At 37.9% G+C, this 25,669-nt stretch overlaps 1 protein-coding gene across 2 annotated transcripts in view; it reads right to left on the reverse strand.

Moving 5' to 3' along the window:
* The window catches only part of LOC134653089 (polyhomeotic-like protein 2), a 211,567-nt gene that overhangs the window by 144,811 nt on the left and 41,087 nt on the right, over positions 1–25,669 (reverse strand). The window contains exon 2 of one of the 2 annotated variants that reach the window (XM_063508385.1): positions 20,741–20,846. The exons of the other annotated variant lie outside the window; for it this stretch is intronic. Coding sequence (XP_063364455.1) covers positions 20,741–20,816 — 76 coding nt within the window. The 5' untranslated portion in view covers positions 20,817–20,846. The remainder of the gene's footprint in view (positions 1–20,740; positions 20,847–25,669) is intronic. 2 annotated transcript variants of the gene reach the window in all.

Raw genomic sequence — 25,669 nt, forward strand, 5'->3', positions numbered from 1 at the left:
TCAAGATCTTCAAGTCGGGTGTGTTCGAAGTTATCAAGACCCGTTCGTTATTCAGATTTAAAACTTGCGATCTCACTAAGCTGTTTAGTACATCATATGTAAAAACAATAGGTAACTCTAAATCTGTTAAATTGTTTATTGAAGAAGTAGCCCTCAACTACTAGGTCACCTTCGTGAATGTGCGTGGAGTATAAATATCTATGCTTTTTTAATGCCATATAAAACAAACGACAGTTGCCAGTCTGTCCGCAGCCTTATTTCTTAACACGCGACTATAACGAGTTGGGGCCGAGACAAAGCTCCCAAATAACTGGCTAATGATAGTCATTTGCGACCCCATTGCCGAAACACGACCAATTGCTACCAGCGGCTGTTCAATGGTTACGCAAGCGCAGGGAGTCTAATTTTCGGGTCAACCAGTGAAATGTGACCTTGAGAGTGGCCCACACTAGCATCTCCCGAGCGTCAGCGTCCATTAAACTCTATGGCTGCTGCGCAGCGACGCCATTTTCCAAAGCGTCATGGCCTTGAGAATTTGAGATTCGTCGTCAATTGGATATAATTTATTCCCATTAAAAACTCGCCCCTAGTCCCAACTAGTCAATTCTGATGTTTATTTGTAACGGCCTCTTTCCAGCAACTTTAAATAACTATACTTACTTTATACTCTGTAATTATCGCCAGATCTTGTATTTCTCATGTTCGAGATTTTTCTTCTGTTCTGTTTTTTTCTCATGTTACAATTTTCTCCAAAACTAAAGTAGCCGACGTAGCCCTGACAGCCGCTAAGCTTAAATGGGACTGGGCCGGACACATCTGCCGTATGCCAAGCGACTGGTGGGCCAAGGAAACTACTGAGTGGACACCGAACATAGTGCGGCGTAGCGGCAGACCTCGAAGGAGATGGCGGAATCTTGACGTCTTGACGGAGGAGAATCTTGACGTCTTTCGGGAAGATTGGCCTAATATTGCCCTAGAGCGAGACGCGTGGAAGAAAGAGAGGGAGGCCTTTGCCCAGCAGTGGGACACAACAGGCTAACAAATAAAAAAATACAATTTTGTACTCTTGGCTATCCCACCCCATGCAATAGGGATGATGACACATGTTGAATTTTATAACAAAATCTATTAAAATAGATAGCAAACGAGCAATTTATCACAATAATGTGGATATTAAAATAAAATATTGAAAAATTACAAAAATACACGACCTGAAAGTTTCAAAATTTAAGGTTTTTTTAACTTCCAAAAACGATAAAAGTAAGGGTACCATTCGATTCCTTACATTTCATCCAAAAAAATATTGTATAGCAACTATACATATACATAAACGCAATATTTCACCGACAAAAACGCAATTTTCTTGTTTTGTGCATACGACAAGGTGGGCTCTCAGAGACCTTGACGTCACGTTCATTTTTCGTTTTGTTAAGGGCGTTTCGCGAGTGAAGTGCGACTGTCGGTGTCGGCCTTTGACTACAATTTCTGACTTTTGTGTTACTTTAATGCAATGGGTGCCATATAGACATTTGATCCTAAAAACAAACCCGATCGATTGATACCATACATGAAAATTAGTCATGTAGCCTATTCGCATTAGGCAAGCGTATCTACGCTTGGTACTTTTTCCAGAACAAGTTCTTGCTCCGACGCCTTTCGACTTTAAATCCTCAGTATTGTAAAAAAAACAATTTTAATATCTATTTTTACCAAGGATCATATACCGACACAAATCCTTATATGGCTCAGAATACCAAAGTTCAAGCCAATACTACTAAATCCAGAAGAAAAGTCGTCGGGCATGATGACCTCGGCTGACTTCAGACTTTTGAAGAATTGCATCACTATCGCGGAAGTTAAAAAGTGCAGTATTAATTAATGCGAGGCACTGAGGTCCAAAAATAAAGAACTTAACGATCTACATACAGCCATGTAACTTCGCGTTACATGGTTGTATTGTATTTAACAAGTTGTAGTTACTTAACACTTCTTTAGAAATATAATAGATAATACAACTTATACCTACTCGTAAAGTTTGAAATCATTTGAGCAGATCAGATACCTCTATTATAAAGCTTCCTTTCAGACCGAGACTACCTTTTCACAACTTTTGTAAATGGTGGCAATTTTATTATGACTGAACTGTTATATTAAAAATAACAATCAGATTGCAGTATATTAAAATAGCTTCAATCAAAAATAAATACAAATAAATACTTTTACTACATCCTATTGCTATAAGGCCTTAAGCCGTATCCAGACGAGCTGGGCAAATCGACCGATTTGATCAGGAAAATTATTGGCGCCAATCTCATCTAGCGTCCACACGTACACAATTTAATCACCAATTTGCATTCCATAGATACTAACATCGAAAAACCGGCCAAGTGCGAGTCGGACTCGCGCACGGAGGGTTCCGCACCATCAACAAACAATAGAGCAAAACAAGCCAAAAAACGGTCACCCATCCAAGTACTGACCCCGCCCGACGTTGCTTAACTTCGGTCAAAAATCACGTTTGTTGTATGGGAGCCCCACTTAAATCTTTATTTTATTCTGTTTTTAGTATTTGTTGTTATAGCGGCAACAGAAATACATCATCTGTGAAAATTTCAACTGTATAGCTATCACGGTTCGTGAGATACAGCCTGGTAACAGACGGACGGACGGACGGACGGACGGACAGCGGAGTCTTAGTAATAGGGTCCCGTTTTTACCCTTTGGGTACGGAACCCTAAAAATGGTATTTTTGTCTGCACCTGCTGATTTGATCGGGGAATCAACTTGGCGTTTGCGTCCGCACGGCCTGATTCGATCGGACAATTTCATCAGATTGGCAAAGAATTGTCTCGTCTGGATTTCACTTCAGTCTTCGGCTGACGCCGTACGTTACATAAAGCATCACATTTTTAGGGTTCCGTACCCAAAGGGTAAAAACGGGACCCTATTACTAAGACTCCGCTGTCCGTCCGTCCGTCCGTCCGTCCGTCCGTCCGTCCGTCCGTCCGTCCGTCCGTCTGTCACCAGGCTGTATCTCACGAACCGTGATAGCTAGACAGTTGAAATTTTCACAGATGATGTATTTCTGTTGCCGCTATAACAAAAAATACTAAAAACAGAATAAAATAAAGATTTAAGTGGGGCTCCCATACAACAAACGTGATTTTTGACCGAAGTTAAGCAACGTCGGGCGGGGTCAGTACTTGGATGGGTGACCGTTTTTTTGCTTGTTTTGCTCTATTTTTTGTTGATGGTGCGGAACCCTCCGTGCGCGAGTCCGACTCGCACTTGGCCGGTTTTATAGAAATATCGCGATGTTCCCATACAATGTTACGATTACGCACCATACGTTTGACTTTTTTCCGTTTTTGATTAATTATTTTTAAAATTAGAAGCCAAAAACCGATTTCATACAAATTAAATGCTCCTTCCTAACTCTTATAATAATTAAAATATCGGAAAAAAACAAATGGTCGGGCATAGCTATGATTAAAATACTTACTTACATCAAATTGTGTAAAAATATTTTCAATAATGTTAATCCAGTGAGGAAAATGAGGACTACGTTTGTTTGTATGAAACAGTGTTTATATTTAGCACTCATTCGGCAAAATAATTAAACAAACTGTCGCGGACTAACAGCGATCAGTGACGATGCCTAATTGGATTCTAACATAGCCAATGGCAATAACAGAACATGCATTTTATTGAAATGTTTTGACACCTATTTTGATTTAAGAGGGTTTCACGCTAAAGGCGCGTACACACGTGTCAGTCGGAATTAGCCGATTATTCGCGCATCGCACGACATGTAGCATTGGAATTTGCGGAGAAAATGCGATATGCTTTGCCTGTATGGGTAAATAAATTATGCGCCAGACTAACTAGATAGATGTCCTTAACATATAGAGAACAGCGAAAGACACATTGTTTAGATATGTTCGTCGTGTTATTCAGGTTCTTTTTTTAATTAAGAATCACATTACCATTACTTGCATCAATGTATGATTAAATCCGCAATCGTAAATTTCCCTACAGTAAACTAATCACAGTCGCAAACTGTGACAAATTTCCGCTGTCAAACTAAATTGCAAGAAAATTCAATGTAAAAAACAGAATCAATTACACATTCAACATCAACAGGTAGGTCATTTTAAACGCTAAATGTTGATTTTATTGACACAAATACATGAAAATCAATTTGAATAATATATGACGCGTGATCTGGCCCAATCAGCCAAAATAACCACCCATTCTATATCTACTTACAACATGACATGCAATGTTACAGCTACCTGCATTAAGTAGAGCTAATAATGTATCAATTTGATAAAATGACATACTTCGTGTTTAACTATAGGCTCATATTGAATATTAAATACTCAATTTTGTGTCCTTTTAATAAATAAAACACGCAACAGTATTGACTAATGTAATATATATTTTATTTTAAAAACTTGTTTTGTATACCCAAAAAATAAGGACATTAGTGTCAAACCCTTTACAATACACCTGCTAAAAAAGATAAAGTTTTAATAACCAAAGGGTATCAATATCATAAATCTGAGGAATTATGTTGTTCTGATAATACTTTCTTCCGATTTTCTTAAGGTCTTATAATTCGGCACACTTGTTTACACCACTCGCTAAGGGTCGGTTCCATAATCTCCGAATAATTTAAAATATTTTGTATCAAAGATGTGCCATGCGATATCGTATCGTTTGTTTAGCGAAATACGTAATCATTTTAAACAGCAACATGCTAAAAGATACGAAATTCCCATCGAAAACCGTCGATATATCATCGCTGATCGCCGCGCGTGTCTGGCGCGACCCTAATAACGCGTGGCTAACCCGGCTCGAATGTGGACATAGCTTAACGTGATTCTTACATTTCCTCGGCCATCAATCTCACAGGATTGCGCTTCATGAGTTGTCATTTGTAGCCGACTAAATAGGCTTTAGCCAATTGGTATGTAAAATATAATATCAATAAAATGAGACTTTGTTGTCTATATGGGCTTTCTGTTATTTTTACTGTGACTTTACGATTTAGAAAGGATCGTTAAATTGTATTAATGAGATAGTGTCTGTAGTTAGAGAGATGTTAGAATGTAGCGAAACGATATCGAGAGGCATAATACATACATGTTAAATCGTGTGACTCGTGGTAATATGAAAGCTTTTCCTGGGTTTGCATCTCAAGACATAAGCTAAGTCTGGGGGCACGGTAGTGCCCCCGCCAAGTCGAGCGCAAAGCAAACGCTGCCGTACCATCCTTTACTGGAACCATTTCGCCGCATTTTCAGGCCCCTATTTGAGAACCTCTGGATAAGACCAGAACGCAGAAATTTTCGTCATCCAGTTAAGCTATAATCACATACTTAAAATCCAAAATTTCAAGCCTGTAGGTCATTTAGTTCCGAAGTTAAGCGAAAGCAAAGTTTCGCATTTATGACACTCATTCATTCACTCATGATCATCAGAATAGAATTAGTACTTCCCATAAACTCAGAGAGTTGAAATTTGGTACAGAGTTAGGGTTTAATGGCCACATAAAGGGTAAACCTAAAAATATTGCAATATCAGTCACGTTTTAAAGATATAAGAACTGCATAAGTAAGTTTGTAATCCCATATAAATATATGATATTACAAAGTTACTGTTGCAGTTCCTACAAATAGTAGGTAAAGTAAAGGTACACTACGATGTACGATGTGAGTATGAATGAAGATATGTTTAGTTATGATATGTGTATACATAGTATGGGTATGAGTACCCGAAAAGAAGGACTGCCTACAAAAAGAGATGAGATCCCATCAAAAACATTACATGTAAAAAGGTGCAAGTCTCGCAACGCTTTTACTACAAAAAAGTTTTGAGATGTAATGTGAAACCAAGTCGGATATTTTAATCAGTGCCAGGGGGTGTTAAAACCGTATCAATAAGATATCTTTAATTTGTAATACATATAATGACTTGGCAATCGCACATACCTAATGCTTTACTCATACCGTACTCGTAAATATGTGTAATGCTCAAACTGCAATTAGCGCTAGCGTTATGTTCAATTAGAATTATTTTTAATAGATGACGATGATCCTTTTGTTATTATGCAGCCGTGCGATGGCCAAGTCATTATACGTATTACAAATTAAATATATCTTATTGATACGGTTTTAACAACCCCTGGCACTGATTAAAATAACCGACTTGGTTTCACATTACATCTAAAAACTTTTTTTGTAGTAAAAGCGTTGCGAGACTTGCAACTTTTTACATGTAATGTTTTTGATGGGATTATTATTATTAAATTAGACACATAGGTAATAATAGTACATATTCAAACGTCGGTTTAGAGATAGCTGAAACCTCTTTATCGGAGGCGTAAATCTAAAACTACTTAACCACTGATTTAAACTTGTACGATTTTCACACATTATGATTTAAAGGGATTTAAACGCGTACGCGGAACGTGGGACTGGAATCTTAATTCTTTCAGAGGGCCTACCGCCAACATCGAAAAAACGTTACCTGCCTCTTTATCGCTCTTAGCGGTACCTATAGAGACAGAAAAATAAATTTCGAAGTTTGACGCGGTAGGGCCTCAAATATTTACGACCGTACACCTTAAAAAGGCCCACTGATTATCAGTCCACGGGACGATACCAGCCTGTCAGTTGTTCGGAACTGTCAACTTTTTGTTCTAACCGACAGGCTGATCATCAGCTGATGCTGATGTCGTCCGGCGGACTGACAACCAGTGGGCCCCTTATGCCGGCTGTACACTCTCGGCGAGACACCCCGAGACAGACCGAGAACGAGAGTGTACATGATGCTCTCGCCTTGTCTCGCCCGCTCGGGTCTCGCCTCGGTGCGTCTCGGTGGCGTGTCGGTTTTTTGCGGCCGAGTCGAAGGATCTCGTTCGCTCTCGCGAGGCAAACGAGACCAAGCATGTACATTCTCGTTCATTTTGTTGCCCGCTAACTAAAAGAGCAACGGCAGCAGCAGTTTCTAGGTCCATCGTAGCCGATATCCGCTGTTCAAATGACGCAACGAGAGTGTACATGGTGTGCTCTCGTCGAGGACTTCTCCCCCGAGACTCTCGGCGAGAGGTATCGGCCGAGAGTGTACAGCCGGCATTAAGTCTGTCCTTAACGAAAACAATGGAGACATTGCTGCATGCCGAGTAGGTACTAATATGTTCTACTTAGCCATCATCAAAACACGTGTAATTTACAACAGTGTGACAGATACTCTCACGACATACGTACATTTTCGTGAACACATGCTCAACTGTTATTACACTAAATTATATACCTTTCTATCGCCGTTTGTTTCGCAAACTTATTACGGTTTGGCAACGCGTTGCAATCTGTTTTGATCCAATTTTGATTACTATTTAAAAAAAACACTATCTAACCGTCACCGAATACGGTCATAGTACCTATGTCTAGCTGGGTATATATTAGGAAACGCATTTCTAGAATTAAAACCGAAAATCCTGTTATTATGATAAACCCGTTCTACGACACGTCAAGATTTGATATTAATTGCAATTTTAAGTCACAAATATAAACATGCTCAGTTAAAGATTTAAGTGTTCAAAAACCAGAATGTTAGTCCGTATTTTTACCAAAACAACCTTGAGTGAAGTACGAAGATGTTATTAAGTAAACTGTAAAGAGTAAACGAACAGGGGTAAAAAGAAAACGTTTTATTATAAAGTAACATAAAAGTATGTATATACTTTACGGTGTCATGAAGTTCAAAGGCCTGCGCACAGGCATTATATATATGTGATGTTTTTTAAGTACTACAGATACGTAAATACTAAATGAAAATACCGCGCTAAAGAGATGGTCTAAACTCTGAACTAGGTAATATCGATATCGATAATTTGTATTTAAATACTTTGTGCAAGTAATTTATTAATTAGTAAAAAAAAATATATATATGTAATAGATTTCGATATACCTAGGTACCTACAATATATGTATGAGCAATATTTTTCCGTAAATATTATGGTGGTTCACTGCAGCCCTTATATGCGACGAAATCCATAGGTATAAAAATAACTAATAAAATGATGAAAAAAACTATAGCTTTTATCTTTTAAAACGTATTAAGGAATATCAAAATAACCACACATCAAAAGTTTACTGACGAACTGTTACTAACATAGATAGTAAATAAATCTACGCGTATTGAAGGTAAAGATTAATCTTACCTACATTATTTAAGCTTATATGACCCATATTTATGATCCAATTTTACTATAAAGCATCGATTAATTTACAAGCTGGTGACTATGAATCGATATTTTATGAACACCGCACCTCACTACCGCTAATAAAGCCATACGGGCCAAGCCATTAACGCGCAAATTTACGCCGACCATTGGCTCGATACATAAATGTCGATATAAATGCATTTTTATCGATACGTGCAGCTCTCGTTACCGACTATAATTTCTTCATTTTCATATTGCGAACTTTGCGACCTCGTGGATTTTTAACCAGTTTTTTTTTAATGCTGTCAGTGAAGTCTTCGACAGAGTAGTTAGGTAATCATTTATGCCAAGTTAAGACAAATTAAATATAGTGATACTGATAATTGCTTTATCATAAAGTGCATGGATAATTACAAAATCATAAAGTGCATGAATAATTTATGTGCATGGCAAAGGTAGTTTTTATAAATAATTCATCTATCCTTTTAGGACCGGCTCTTACTTTCTGGCTTTATACTTCCTCTTAAGTACCATCAATAACCTTTAAAGTCAAAACTCTGATTAAATGGTTTTTTGTTCACATGATGTCGAAAAACATTGGAACATACTTTAAATTAGTTACCTACGTCAAGAGCAACCTTTAAAAAACTTTTATAACAATATTTGCTGTTGAGGATGATGAAAAAATCAGTTCTTTTCTCAGGTGCACTGATATTAATACATAATTAAGGCCCGGCTTATTATCGATGATAAATTACCCGTATTGTGGGTTAATGGTGTCGAAATATTGAAGTCTTTGCCCTCATTGTAGGACTACCGTGTATGATGGTCGATGGACGGCAGAAGGGTCAAGAGCGAGAAGTGTTCTACATGGCTTGGGATCCGTAGCACTACTGGGGGCCTAGTCAAGATGACAATCGTTTACGTTTACAACGAAACGCTGTCTGTCTCTCTATCGTAGCGCAAACGATTGACATCATGGCCCCCCTCATTTGCCGTCAGCAACTTTCCAAAATTTCTGAAACTTCCCATAATTTTGTATAGGAACCGAAATTTTATGTAAGTGTATACGATTAATTAATTTATTACATAACACCATGTACCTATAGGAGGACAGACCCCACGGAACAACAGCGAAGCCTTCCATCGCAATTAAGATATCTTGATCGGCCGATAATCAGAGTAATTACATGTTTTCGGCTGGTAGCACTTATCTAGGTGAAAGCGCCAATTCTCTAACTAATTGAATGCATCCGACGTAATCGGAGCGGCCATCGATGCACAATACATCTGCGTTTAAGGCCACTTTCCTTGTTATTGATCAGTTTATATTTTATTTTACTTTTAATATCTCGTAGTAAGTATTGAGAAGAGTCACAAGAATATGGGCGCCGCCAAACAATCGAAGAAATAACATGAAATTGCCATGAACATTAAATTAAGTAATATCTGGGAGACCGAGTTATGCTCGGAAAACATACAAAAACTCAAAAATGCTCGTTTTCCCATAGATACGACCTAGCTAAATAGATTTTTCGCCCCCGAAAATCCCCATACCTATTATAGCAAATTTCTTCGAAATCATTAGAGCCCTTTCCGAGATCCCCGAAATATATATACATAAATAAACAGTGATCGGAATTGGTAGTGCCATTTCACGGGACTTCGGTGCGTAAGCTTATTATGGATATACCTTTTCACCCCGGGTTTTCATATTACCTACTTCAATAGGGATGATGAGTAATGATGACACATGTTGAATTTTATAACAAAATCTAGTAAAATAGATAGCAAATGAGCAATTTATCATAATAATGTGGATATTAAAATAAAATACGGAAATGTTACAAAAATACAGGACCTGAAAGTTTCAAAATTTAAGTTTTTTTTAACTTCCAAAAACGATAAAAGTAAGGGTACCATTCGATTCCTTACATTTTATCCAAAAAAATATTGTATAGCAACTATATATATAAACGCAATATTCAAGAGTCTTGGAATCCCGAGTCTTATCCATGTTCAGTACAATGTTTGAGGTCATTCACCCCAAATGGCACTACCTATTCCGATCATTGTAAATAAATATACAAGAATTGCTAATAGAGCTAAAAGTTTGTCAATTTGAAAGTCAAACTCAACATTTCAAAATGTTTGAATAATGATAAACATAGAAAACATTACTCAACAAAATCTAGTTTAATGCTAACTTAAAACCTGATGGATTGATTAAATAAATGTATATTAGAAGCACTCCGATATTATATTTATAGCCAGTATTTATTTCAAGCAGTTATTGGCCTCGTACACTAATCTGGTAGCGTATATTAACACCAACTCAATCTTGTTTATTACTTCTACAAAATATAAATCCAAATCGATACCGTTATCGATTAATCTAGTTATTCGACTCGATGATCGGTATGCGACTAAAAACAAAACGCCTGGAGCGCGCCCTAATAATCGTTACAGTTATCTCGCCGGTGCAATTGCATTGGCTAATATCGATAAAATCGTTTCTCACTTGGAAAATCGAAGACTGGTTTTTTATCGACAAAAAAGTCGATGGAAACTTACTTCTGTAAATCGGTATCGTTTAAAATGGATGAACGTCACTTAATGCTGGAATTCCTGACTCATTTTTATAGTAATCAGTATTTATACGACATTTTTAATTGAAATAATTTGATATAAAGGTAAAAATGTTTTCCTCCATATGCTTAAGATTCCCTATAGAAATGACTATAGGTATGTACTCGTAATTGCTACAGCTAATGATTAAATAAATTACTACTTAATGTGTTGTATTGTATAATTCAAAATAAAAAAAGTCCAAACGACGGACGATATTCTATTTTTTCGTGACATAAGTTTTTAATGACAGATGTACTTCTAGTAATGACATAATACATCAAATCAAATTACTGGTCACTTATACTTATTAATCGCGATTAGTCGGTAATTATATGAAAAAAAAAATAGTGATTGCAAACGATGCTTAGTGTTGCTCACGAAAGCGTAAACTTTACAAAGTATAAGAAATCTGATATGTTCTTATAAAATGACTATATATTAGTTCGTTTTAGCGGTACATACGTCGTTTTACATGAATGAGGTAGAAATCGCGTGCGTAATGACTATATGATCGGGTTCACTTGAGGTTATTAGGGTTATTTTAGCGACACAATAGCCATCAACACTACATTGTTTATGAAGTTATTCTTGTTTTTGAAGCACCTTCTCAAATAACGATCGTATAAAATATATATTGTTTATATTGTTAAGAAAAACAGATAGAAAGGCACATACTCGTAGGTTCGCCCGACGTATGCCAAATACGATTTTCGAGTGACGGAATCGAGCGATCGAAATTCAAAAATCGCCCCCCACGCTTATATCACCTTAAACTACCTATACTTCGAGGTAGCCTTAACTACCTATGCGATAGCGGAAAACATTAGGGAAGAGCTAGTGTTTTCCTTGAGCTTATACATTTATTGTTTTTCCTTGACACAAAAACTTCTTAGAAAATACTAGTGCAAAACTGCGCTAAGTTTGAATTACTCCTTCCTTCCTCCGCAAAAACGGCCACTTAGAAAGAACTTAATCTATATGGAACAGATTTTGCTACAAATCACCGTTTTTGTCCTTCAATAAGGCCTTTAGGCCGTAAGTAGACACTAAGTTTTTGTCCGCAAGTCGGTACATCTAACATTTTCCCATCGGCGGCCTTAGTTAGTTTTTTCTGCATTTTCTATAGGCGCTATACCACCATGAAAACCTAGAGTTCCTAGACACCAAAGATTCATAATGATTTCGAACATTCTTTAGATTACTTTATGTGTCAAATCGGTAGCAAGTTTACTTAGGGCAAAACGTACGGTCTGATGGTAAAATATAAAACCGTCTACGAAACTTGCAACTCAAGTCTTCACGGTGTCACATGCGCATCACTCACTCCTTTTGTGAAGAACCCCACCATCGAGACAACCTCTCGGCAGGGAGTTCAATCCACAGCTGAGCTGGTGCATTCGCGTTCGCAATTTGAACGATAACATATTATTTTCACCTCAGCAGCTCGAACAAGGGTACTTTGCTACTTAAAAACAGTGAGCAAAATCGCATTTTGCTCACTGAGTGAGACAAAATGAGCAAAATGCGATTTTGCTCACTGTTTATTTTGCTCACTGTTTTTAAGCAGCAAAGTACCCTTGACGAGCTGCTGAGGTGAAAACTTAATTGTTGGTAGGTATATCTTAAGAAAACATGAGTGAATAGAGGTAAGTGATGAAGAAGGGATACATTTTTCGGGTTCTCTAATATGTTCTCACTGCTGAGGTGAAAAGTTTTGTGAACTACACGAAATCAAAGTTATTTACATCTCGTGCGCTTTTGAGTCCCTTACTACGCTCAAGATTCTAAATTAGATTCACTCGCTACGCTCGTGAATCTAGTACAGAATCTTTCGCTTGCACGGGACTCAAAATAAACACTCGAAGAAATATCAAACTTTGATCTCTTGTTGTACAAATAACTATTTATGAAGAGGTATACAGCCTTTTTAACAACTATTGAACAGTATACAATTAATTATTATTACCAGTTAACACAGTATTTTGTTGTGTTACGACAAAGCTACAAAGGCAACCATAATGTCAATAATGTCGTTGGATAAATAATAAATAACAGAAGGCGTGGCGCCACCCACGCTTCATGCTAATCGGACGAAGATTTACGCTAACAGATATTGTTATACCATTTAAATATCTATTCTTTAAGAGGGGGCGTTAAGCCAGGAAAGGAAATTACAAAGGAACAAAAGATATGGTGAGCCGCGTGAAACTTGCGACTGCGACGGAAGATTCTCCCATTATCTCAAGTATACTTCTGATTAAAATTTTGCTAGACAAATTCCTCAGCATTAGGTATTTTATACTAAAATTATACTCCATGCAGGGTACCGATCGATATAAAATTGAAAATAAATGATCATTAGAAATGTTTTCGTGATTTTTTTTCTATCGAGCCAACTTAACATTTTTAAGGTTTTGCTTAGAGTCTGCCCTCGCAAATATACTCTAGTTTCCGAGTGAATTTTTTTCATGACATTTGCAGTGTGTGAAATTCAATACACAAAAACTACAATTTTGCGTTAGCCCCCTCTTAATCTTAGTTATTGTATACGTATCCGAGAGAGAGAAAAATAAATCCTGATAAGTTTTTTTGTTTTCAAGGAATTAACTGTGAAGAATGTTGTTTCGAGTCACATTAGGCACGAAGATTTATTTTTATATCGATAAACATATTTTTATCGAAAAAAGCGCTGGTGGCCTAGCGGTAAGAGCGTGCGACTTGCAATCCGGAGGTCGCGGGTTCAAACCCCGGCTCGTACCAATGAGTTTTTTCGGAACTTATGTACGAATATCATTTGATATTTACCAGTCGCTTTTCAGTGAAGGAAAACATCGTGAGGAAACCGGACTAATCCCAATAAGGCCTAGTTTACCCTCTGGGTTGGAAGGTCAGATGGCAGTCGCTTTCGTAAAAACTAGTGCCTACGCCAATTCCTGGGATTAGTTGCCAAGCGGACCCCAGGCTCCAATGAGCCGTGGCCAAAATGCCGGGACAACGCGAGGAAGAAGAAACATATTTTTATCGATTAGTGTTAAGTAGGAGTATACTTATAACAGTTATAACCATTGTTCAATTCTCAGAATAGTGCGAACAGTTAAAAGAGGAGGCTCTTAATGTTGTAAAGATATTAACCCATGCTAAATACGTACTGAAATTAAGACAACACATTGAAATATGTAGTTCGTTCGCTCTAGTAGCGTTTTTCTATCGAATAACTGCGACATCGAAAACTACACTCTAAAGCAATACAAAATTTTGACACAATTACATGCAAAGTTGCTCTAATCTTGCAGTGCTATTGGACATTAAAACTATGATCGTCTTTACAAGTTCATAAATAGCACACTAATATCGCAAAATTACAAGTATAAATACCTACAATGCTAATCGAGCTATGTATTAATAACGAAGCTGGAAGTCAGTTCAAACTTTAAATACCTTATCCTAATCAGCTATCAATGTTTTGATATCTAGGGTCGGATCAAGCAGACTCTGCCCAGATTTTGCAATAACAAAGTTTAAGAGTGTCATCACCACTCACCATAAACGTCCATTTTTAATGACAAAAATATGATGTTTTTATGGCACTTGTCCACACTTTTCCAGTTGCCACGTCAAAGTCTGTGCAGAGTTAACTTAAACAGAGTATACTGAGAAACACCGATACCTATCCAAAACCGTTTAAGATGCGATTTTAAGTGTCGAATAGACTTTTTGAGGTCACATTCAAATGAGCCCTGCCGTGTCTGCCTTCGTTAGATCAGTAATAGACTGCATTATTATACGAGGACGATGGTTCCAACCAATTATGTAACCAACTAGTCCTATTTACTCGGCTTTCTATTAAAAAACCCACTAACTTATAGTTTTAAGTGAGGTCCCCAACTCCCCAATGAAAACCAGCGCCACGGATTGCCGCGGCATTTAATGCTCGGCAAATGCTGAGTGGGGATTAGGGATTGCTCCCGGTACTGAGTTTGTATGGCGAGAACCGGGAATTCCCGGGAATTAGTGGGGATCCTATTAAAGCGTCCAATGTTTTCTTTACCTATGTACTATGTTGTTGCGTTAAATAAATGTATTTCCTTTCTTTCGTTCAAAAACATGACATAATTATTTACTACTGTAAACGATTTTTTATTTCGATATCAAAAATCTAGTGGTAGGTATACTTACGTTAATATTACGTTAATAAAATTGCATGGACACATTATGAATGGAATATGGCCATGCACTTTTGCAACTGCGTGTCCTTAACATAAATAAGGCGAATTCAGACACATATCAAATTTGTCTAAGTCTTTGAAATTTGGTAAGTACACTAGTTAAAATCTTTTTCATTTAAGTCTAGTAACAAAGAATTAAAGGAAAAAAATATAAAAGTTGTTAGAAAAAAAACCTGTTATACTATAAAAATTCAAGCCTCATAGTACCTAGGTGAATCTTAGTCCATTCAACGCAGTGGACATGGCGATGTTTTCTTTTCCATTCAATGGTGAAAAAAGTATCAGTGTATGTATGAGATGAAAATGCATGAAATATCAATTATACATGAACAGTAACAAGTGGCTAAATGCCTGTAAGCGACGGGTTCCGAGTCGCACATCCAAGTTTCTGTTTTCACGCATTTCAAAACTTTTGCCTTGTACAAATTTAATGATAACTTTTGGAGAACTGTAGACAAAGGATTTTATTTATCTGAGGCAAAAGAGTGAAGTTTCTTGATCAGAAAGATAATCACAAAAACAAAACGCAGAAAAACTGTATTTTTTTAAAGGTTTATAATGTAACAGGACTCTATCAACTCTCGTCAACACAACAGCATCCTTTCAGAAAATCGAACACAGCACACACACTGCCACAGCCGGTGCACTTCATAAATATAGAACGGCACTTTCCCAAGAAACAAACGATCATAAAGCCGTTAAAACATTTTCTATTAAGGACTTTATTGAAACGTGCTAAGACTCAATTTACAATTTTGTAAATGTGTAGTTATGACGCTTCAATGTTTAAGAAGTTAGCTGTCAAACGCGAGTTCGTAAATCAGGATTGCGCCGTGGCAACCCTGATGTGATTCGATGGGATAAAGCTGGCCCACACGACGGATTTTTAAGTCAAATTAATTATTGTGTCGTAGGTACAATCTGCAATTGCCTGGGAATGGCACTGGTAAATTGATCGATCTTGAAAGCTTCCGGTCGACTAATATACAGGGTGCCCGGTAATTAGTGGATAACCTTCTAACCACCGACAGAGCACCTTAGGCTGGTCCAGAAAATGCACTTATAGGTCTAGTAAAAGTTTCGTCGTTTTCGAGATAATCGAACTTTTCTGTCTTTTTTAATTGGAGCCAGCCATTAAAAGAGACAGAAAAGTTCGATTATCTCGAAAACCACGAAACTTTTACTAAACCTATAAGTGCATTTTCTGGACCAGCCTAAGGTGCTCTGTCGGTGGTTAGAAGGTTATCCACTAATTACCGGGCACCCTGTATATCATAATAAATACTCGTAATGAGAGGTATAGACAAAGATTTATACTAAGACGCGTATAGCAGTGCAAAATAATTACTGTTGCCGCAAATTCCACAGCTGGCTGGAGTAGATCGTACGGCGCGGCGCCATACGTTTTGTAGTATCTGGATTATCAAAAATTATCGCTGTATGTTGGTTTCTGTATGATGAAAGGTAAATCTCGTAGATATGGAGCTTTCTATGTAACGTTTATGCCTCAAGCTTCTTTTATTTGGTACGTTACGAGTATGAACAACTAAAGGAAGTTGTATGGACACTCACTATTTACATCAGGACCTAGCCCATTGATTCCAATCGCTCATGGAGCACGAGCGAGTCGAAGTCTTGGCAAACTAGACCAGTTCGCTCTCCAATTACGTATAGTCATTAGTGGATCTGTAAGCTGTATACCTCTCTTTCAAAACACCCATAACCCGCCATCTAAAAAATATATCCTAAAATTCATCAAATTATCAAACCCGCTCATTGAATTTTATGAGAAAGAAAGGAGAAATGCGGCCTTTGGAGGGTACAGCCAGACATGGATATCCGAATACACTGAAGCATTTTTGCCTACGCTAAAACAGAGACAACGCTCGCTCGTTCTTAGATTTAGCAGCAACAGCTAACTGTGTAGCCAAAATGATTTTAGCTTTTAAGATTGTTATTATTGTATGTATTTTACTTTGTAAGATTTGATTTGATTTGATCTCCTTTCTGTCGAGGTCACGATACACTGGATAGTTCATGAATGTTTGCTCTCTGCTCTGCGTTTGCGCAGGAAAGTGGAACACACTAGCGGGTCTTGTCGATGTATCACCCACGCGACAGCAGACTGAAGCCTGACAGGATATTTATATTCCCATGACGGACTAACGTAACGCTTTCGTGAATCGATTTGAATAGTACAGTCAGCTGCAGATATATCTAGGACCATTGCTATGATGACAATCGATTATCGACAAATGCCATTGGAACATTAAATACCGGAATGACTGATGCGAGTGAAAAGCCACGTAATTATTAGTATGTTCATAGATGGGCGTTTTTTTTTGTCCCCTACACTTTTTTTTCAAATGTTATTTCTACTCAGAATCACGAGCTCTTTCTATCCTAATAGGAGAAAAAAAGTGTCCTAAGGTTTTTATTTCCATTCCGTCACCATTTTTCATAGACTTTGTATGGTGGTCGCGTAATGGAAAGATCGAAAAATGTATGGAAATTTTGGGACACTTTTTTTCTCCTATTAGGATAGAAAGAGCTCGTGATTCTAACTAGAAATAATATAAAAAATGCCAAATTTGAAAAAAAAAAAGTGTTTGGGACAATAAAAAAAAAACGCTCAGTTATCCTATCTTTATTTCTGTGTGTTTTATTGGGATTTATTGCGTCCGTATAAATTTATCTATAATGAGGATGTGTTACTTTCTAAAAACCTTAAATTATATTTTTTTAGGCAAGGCTCAAGACAATTAGACACAGATGTAACTCACCGAAATAGATTTAAAAAATAAGAGCCCTGTTTAAAAGCTACTAAAACGCTTGAAACGTTAGTCGTGTGACCCCTCGCACTAAGTGGCAAGTGCCTCGCCTAACGATTCAAAGCGGGCTCAATCCGACAAAAATTCGGGCAAAAAACGAAGAGGTGCTCGTAAAAGTATCTAAATGTTTGTGGGTGATTCTCACTAAAGTGTAAGAGCCTTTGTACTACTTATTCTCAATAAAGGGCATTGCCCAAATACTATGTGGAACTATTAGGAACTAGTTAATTGTGAACATCATTATAGGCAGCATTTAAAATTGTATTATATATATCTCATCATCACTACATAGTATTAAACAAAGTCGCTTCTCTGTCTGTCTGTCTGTATGCTTAGATCTTTAAAAGTACGCAACGGATTTAGATGCGTTTTTTTAATAGATAGAGTGATTCAAGAGGAAGGTTTATGTATAGTTTGTTAACCCGTGCGAAGCCGGGGCGAGTCGCTAGTATATGATACAATTTTAAAGCGCATCACAGGGTCCCTACCCTATTGACAAAGTGCAACGAATCAAAAGGCGTACTCAAATTTTGAACATTATATATTGATCTCAATGCAACTTGCTTGCACTTATCTATACGAGAGAGACGAATATCAAATCAATATCACAATTTTAAGTTCTGAGTACGCCTGCTAGCCGCCACACACGCATTTAGCCTTTTACAGTAATTGTCGAAATTATTGACGTCTTCACGCTTCTATAATGTTTTACACGATATTGTTCACACCATTGTATCGTGCCGATCAAGTTCAATATTACCTATCCGAGCACGCTTTTAAGAAATCATGAACGAGAATTTTTATGGAGCAGTAAAACGAACGAATAGATTAAATGCAAGAGGGCCTGAACACTGTTAGTCATATTATGTAAGTATCTTACAGCGGTAATATGTAGTGTAGTTGTCAAAACAATTCATTAAAGAAAAATAAAAGTTTATGAAAATGGAGCAAGATTCAAAGTGTGAACAATTAAAGCTTTTGCTTTCAAATGAATCTATTGAGGCAGGTGGCAACCTTCCTAGAATTGGACCAAGTTCTCATGCCAAGTGCTACGTCAAGTATTGAGCTTATAGGGATATGGATGCATTCTTACTACAAAGTTAACGCGGTCAGAGTCTAAGTTAGTACGGGGGGGCGTCCTGGTAGAATGTTCGCGATCCCAGGACGCCTCCCCAAACGGCATATTGTGGGAAACGCCGGTGTGGGTTTAGTGGGTAGGCTGCTCCCCTCTTTTCACAACTGAAAAGAGCTGGGAGGTGAGAGTCCGACATACCCCCCATTATGGGCCCACGTCGGGGCCAGGGGGACGAAGCGTAACAGCATTCCCACATTGACAAAAAAAAAACTCAAAAAGACTCAGAAGAAAAAAGTTAGTTTGATTCTTTAACATAAGTACCAAAAACCGCAAGAGTAAACGAAACCCGATGACTTCCGAAGTCGTCCTACGGCGCGAGCGCAAGCAAGATGTATGGAAATGCGCACCTGCCACTCAAGCCACCCACTGCGCGAAGATAAACGTGCTTAGTTAGACTTCGCTAACTACCAGTTTCACTTGATTGCCTACCACTTTTTCACTTGTATATCTGCTTTTATAAACTCGTATTAAGCGTGCACTTAAACTCAACCTTCCCTAGGAGGCTAGTGATTCGTTTTGCCCTAACGCTTTAGGGTAGAGTGATTGAGGAATGAACTATTCGGTATGCTACCGTCTAATGAAAGGTTTTGGTTGTCGTTGCGGAGCCTTAGCGAGTCAGATGCTCAGACGCACCGGTGCAAACTTCTCATATTTTGTATGGAACCGGAATTTTCCATTTCCAAAATGAACGTTTCCTTTGTTTGCTTTTTGCTGCTTGACAACTTTTCAACTTTCTGGAAATTTTCCGCCACTCGTACATGTGTGTATGGGTGTGCCTGTGCTATGCCACCTGTGTGGGTATAGTGGGGATAGTGGCGATTGGCAATGGCTTGAATCAAAATAGTTAACATATTTAGAGGGATGTGATATTGACAATCGAAATCTTGTCAATTTCACATCCCTCTTTTGTAGTGTTTTAATATGTTGCTTTATGTGTTATCTGTCGTAGCATCACCGAATGGGCCCTACGGAAGACCAGCGCTGGCTTTATAGCTGGCATTATGCTGAGTTGGGTCCATTTCGTGATGCACACTTATTCATTTCTTCTTTTCTTGCTGCTGTTGTTGTCTGTACATGTCCGTACATGTTTTGTGATCGTCACGAATAAAAATCTTTTATCTTTTATCTAAATCGATCGTCTAGGGTCTCTTTACAGTGGTTGACATGAAAACTGGACTCGTCTGCACCGAACTAAGTAACGGATGGTCTGGCAACCCAGCTGTCACGATATTGTGTGAGGCATGGCTTTCCGCGTTAATGTAAACTTGAATTACCAGTTGTTTATACGATTAGCTAAAGGTACTCGCATCGGGTAATGATGATATCTGAATTGTAAGTAGTTGGTTTAATTAAGTAACTTTTGAGGATAATTGCATTTTGTATTAAGAGCAAATATGGTCACTTTTTAATCAGTGATTAAGCTTCATCGCTTAATTATTAGTGTAGCAGTCTCATATGTGTATTTGTATTTAAAATGTGTTTATGAAAACCCAAGGAAATTATTTATTTTACTACAGAAAGGTACGTGACACAGATTTTAAATCCTTAAGGCGTTCTTCATGTCGAATGCGGATTCACATAACGCTCCTGCGAGCGTAACTTCGCTATTTACGTGCATAGCGCTGTCTCAGTCACACACCGGAGTCGCACCAGTGTGATAACAGTTTTCGTTCCTCAAAATTACCTGAGTAGCACCATGCAGGCCAGACGACCGGCGTTTCGGCGTCCAGTTCCCGGCGCGGCGCGAGCGGGGCGAGCATCACGCGGGCGCGAGCCGCGACATCGCTACCCTATGGATACAGGAGCTGGTCAAAATGGATCCCCACGAGCTAGCGGGGCAAACGGCAACTACCCTATCCAGGAGCTGGTCAAAATGGATCCCCGCGCTACAAGAGCGGGGCAAAATGGATATATTTGGATCACATTAGATCCCCACGATCTACGAGCGGGCCTAGGGTTTGCACGACGGATCTGAAATGTATGGGAAGATCCGCGGACCCGGATCCAGCTCCGGATAATTTCATACATTTCGGATTCGGATTGCAAACCCTAAGCGGGCCTAACTGAACTAGCCTTTAGAAGCCCCGATTTTTCGCGAGAGGTAAACTGAATCATAAGCTCAGATATGAATAACCAAATTATATATAAATGATGATAGGTCTAAACTGTATTATAGTCCAACACATTGCTACCTTATGATTATAAAATCTGCTTCAATAGTTGTTTATATTCTAGCGGTTCAATCTGAATTCTGAATTAGTGCCCTATGGACATATTGGTCGAATTAACTCTAAATTAAACTCATGTGAGAGCGCCGGTATAGGTATTCTACCGTATTAATACATTAGTAGATCAAAATGCATCACCAGGTTCTAAGGGCAGGGTAAATTAGATCAGATCGCTTGAGAATGCTCTTTTTTTTGTCCCGTGCAATTTTTAACCCAGACGGGATGATCAAATTGACAATTTAATCAGCGAAAATGGCTTCAATCTCATCTTCCTTCAATTTGATTTTTGCGTCCACAGCACCTGGTTCAATTGTAAATTTATCCAGATTGGGTGAAAAATTGGCCCGTCCGGATTGGCCTTAAATACAGGCGTGTGCTAGATTTGGTACGCCAAGTTTAACACCTGTTTGTTTCAGTTCAGCATATATTTACGTACGTTTGTCAACATAGAAGATATAAAACATGGCAACGTTTTTCATGCTATTCTTATCACTTATTAGAATTGTGAATGTGTTTCAGTTGAAAAAACGCTGAGGCATTACAAATGAACACACGTAAATGTAATGTTTCAAAAACTCCCATACATAATTCGCATTTAATACTAACAAAGACAAGTGAAATAATAAAGACTGTTAATCTCCATAAAAAGCCGCGTGCCTTATAATTTGTTGGATAAAACGACCACGTAGAAAAGAGAGTTCGGGCATAAAAAAAGCGCTATTATTTAGTATGAAACTTTTCGGTATCAATCATATAAGGCAGTTTTTTCATCATTATCCTCAACCAAAAATATTTGTTTGAAAAGGGGATGCTTAAAGTTGACATTTTATGTAAATAGAGGAGATTACCGATGCTAGCTTCATATCTTTAAAGATGCATTGTTCTTACATTGTCCTGTGGTGAAAATAATGGGATTTTATTTTTACTACTGCTTCTGTACATTGACGCCACGGTTGACGGTTTTTATTATTTACTTGTCTCCGATACCAATCAACAAAAAAGCACACGCCAGAAACACATTAAAAACTACTTACAATGAATTCGGTCCAAGTTCAAACGAATGGCAAAAACTTGCGGCAAAAACTTTGAATAAAAGTTGTGTAACAGAAGTCTTTTACATTTATCAATGTAGAGTTAAACCAAGAAAAGTCTCAAGAAAAAAAAGTGGTTATTTATGGTAATTATTTAAAAAAAACTGGTTTTTTTATGAATATGATTCAACCCCTTTTTTGTCACCAGCCCTGAGTACACTTCTAATGCTAATTTTTTTGTAAATATTTTTTTTTATGTACCTACACGAGTTGGTCGTAATCTTGGACTCAACTGAAATAAGTTGTTGCGTAGGGGAGCGCAAAAGTTGTATGGGGATGCTTATGTGTTGTGTGACCTCGATTGTCTTATGTGATCCGTCTAGTAACTCTAGTAGCTCCGTGAGGTGGTCTGTGAAAAGCATAAATAGTAAGCAGCAAGTAGTCCACTCTGAATTCAAGTTACACAGCTAACAAAGCTAAGACAGCTAGGCAATTCGTTTTTACCTGGTACAGTCAAGAGACCACCTGGCGTTAGAAATTCAAAAGCTCATCCAAAAAAAAGTTTAATTGATCAGATCGACTGTATGAAGAAAAGATAACGTTTTTTGTGTTCGTTTTTCTCCTAAGTACATACCTACAAGTGGGTGCGGAAAATTCCGAGCAGCATAGAAATCGATGACACGGCTCGGAGGCCACCGGGTTACTACTCCATTATATTCGGATCGATTTTTTTTGCAAAATTCTGCTAGTTATATATCGATTATCATCTCGTTTGCTAAGATTCGCCTTCTGTTGTGTTAACGGCGATAAAACATGCGTTAAGCGACCGAGCCGAGACAAAAAAGTATAGGTACCAAAACCAAGTCAATTCTATCTTGCTGCATTTTTTATAAATAAATACTATGCCTATTACTGTAAGGGTTAAACGACTAAGAATCGGACCTCATTAGCTGCAAAATACAAACCAGCGAGAACTCTTAAACCTGACCAGATGTCACACTGATAATTAACTAAAACAAAAGACGAAAGCAATGAAACTGTCATTACACTAATACCGGTCATTTACGCCACCTGCCGACCTGCCAGCTACCGTGTGCACCTATAGAAACCGCCGGTTAGATTCGTGACAATGGTCAAATTTAAATGGCGGCCGGGCGCTCCAATTTCAAATCGCCGCTAGGCGTGCTCGGTGCACGCGCAGCATTTACTCCGCAGTAGATTTAGTACAACAGTAAACTATCATTTTTCTAAAACACTTTTCATTTGTATAGATAAATTGATGACAGGTAATTATACCGTCGCAAGTAGTTTGCATCGGAAACTATAGTCACAAAAGTATCCGTAGAAGACAATGGACAAGAAAAAGGGAAGGTCTTTTCCTGGCTGGGCCTCCTCTTAGTTTATAAACAAACAAAAATACATACATATTGACAAAATCTTTCCTTTTAATTGTTATTGTTTCAGTTTAATCTGTCAGCTCCCACGGCTCATATATGAGCCAGAACGCTTATGGTGACGTCATATCGTGGGATTCGACAGGTTAATTTAAATTGTATTTAAACATCTTGAATTGAATTTATTTTGAAGTGTAGTTTTTTTATAGAAGTATAATCCACCAACTAGTGATCTATCCTTACGAAATACGATCTAGGTACTGAACTAGTCTGGTCAACGTTCAGTCTTATTTTATTTAACACTTTGTCTGTAAGAGATAAGGATCTCGGCTGAATTTTTAGTAATCTTTTTGCATTTTTCCATCACGTTTTGATTACTCTAAACAGCACAACCGAGGTATGAGCCCACGACTTTGACAGCTACACACATTAGAAGGTTAATTATTAAATATTATGTAATTGTGATTTATCTCTAATAAATAAAAAATAAAATAAATAAATTGAAAAATTAAAATTTAAAATGTTGTCGTACTGTCTGCACGGTCACATTCCGCCATGCCGGCGGCGTGTAGCCAGGTGTCGCGGTCGTGCGTCCGAGATCGTTCGGCTGCACTCTTCAATTGCCGCAAATGAGGCTTTTTTCAGCCGCCATTAAAGCAGGCCGAGCGCACGAGAGCTTTTACAGGTTGCGATGCGGATTTCAGTTCTAGATTTTCTTAGTTTACTTTTGTTTTCGATAGCAGAGATAAGCGGCATCATGCTGAAGGCCATATACCTACCTAAATTCGACTCTATCAAGTGCATTTTATACATATTTTGTTTTTTACCGATATTTGTCTTTCTTTTACTGCGTCAAATGAGGCTTTTTTCAGCCGCCATTAAAGCATGCCGAGCGCACGCGAGCTTTTACAGCCTGCAATGGGAGCTTAAAGATTTCAGTTCCATATCTTTTGCCACACGCACTTGGCCGGTTTTTTTATTGACTTCGTCCTAAATAAACTTTCTTCATTTTCTTTTCGTGTTTCAATGTTAAAGTGCGATATGGTGGGGTATAAAATGCTTAAAAAAACTAATTAAATAACCATATTAAATGACATATTATTAGGCGCTATCTTCTGTACTTTCTGTCGTATAAAGAAAGATAAGCGTCAGTTTTCCGCACCGTACTGTATGTCGTAGAAAGCGGTACCAATTACCACCAGCGCGGCGGACCACCCTCGCCTCGACATCTGTGTCGCCTCGCGTCCTGTCTTTATTGCTTGTCTTTCTGACCGACTTCAAATAGTTATTTTCGATACAAGTGCGAAAAAGAGGAAATTCGAAACGAGTGGCGATAAATTAAAACACGTCCGAAGGGAGTGTTTTAAATCGACACGAGTTGCGAATTACCTATGCACACGTGTATCGAACAACGTTTTACAGTACATATGACACTTTAAAGTTTCGACATACGCACGAAAAGTGCTATTTTACGCACTAGTGCGGAAAAATATGTACTGTAAAAGTAGTTTTAGGAGTAACACGAATCTAGAGACTACTTGAACTCCATTTCTTATCTCTTCCCTGACACTTTTATTTGGTTAGTCTTTCTCTGGCTGGCACTGTTATATGTATATGTATTTATTTATGTATGAATGTTTATGTATGTATATGTATTATTATTTTGTTTATTTTTATTTGCATAACAATTTGTTTGTTAATTATCTGTGTATTTAGTGATAGGTTTCTATCCATGCATTTGTAACACCTAGTGACATATATGTAAATTTATTAATTTCCGCTACCCAAAGCTTGTCTGGAAGAGATCGCTTTTTAGCGATAAGACCGCCTGTTGTTTACCTCTGCTTGTGTTTCTGTTTTCTTTTTGTATTGCTTTCTTTTTGAGGTGTGCAATAAAGAATATATATTTGTATTGTATTGTATCTAGCCGCCGCCATACAATCGAGGTTACGCTCATCAT

The sequence above is a fragment of the Cydia amplana genome, chromosome 12 (assembly GCF_948474715.1).
Source record: "Cydia amplana chromosome 12, ilCydAmpl1.1, whole genome shotgun sequence".
Classification (NCBI taxonomy): domain Eukaryota; kingdom Metazoa; phylum Arthropoda; class Insecta; order Lepidoptera; family Tortricidae; genus Cydia; species Cydia amplana.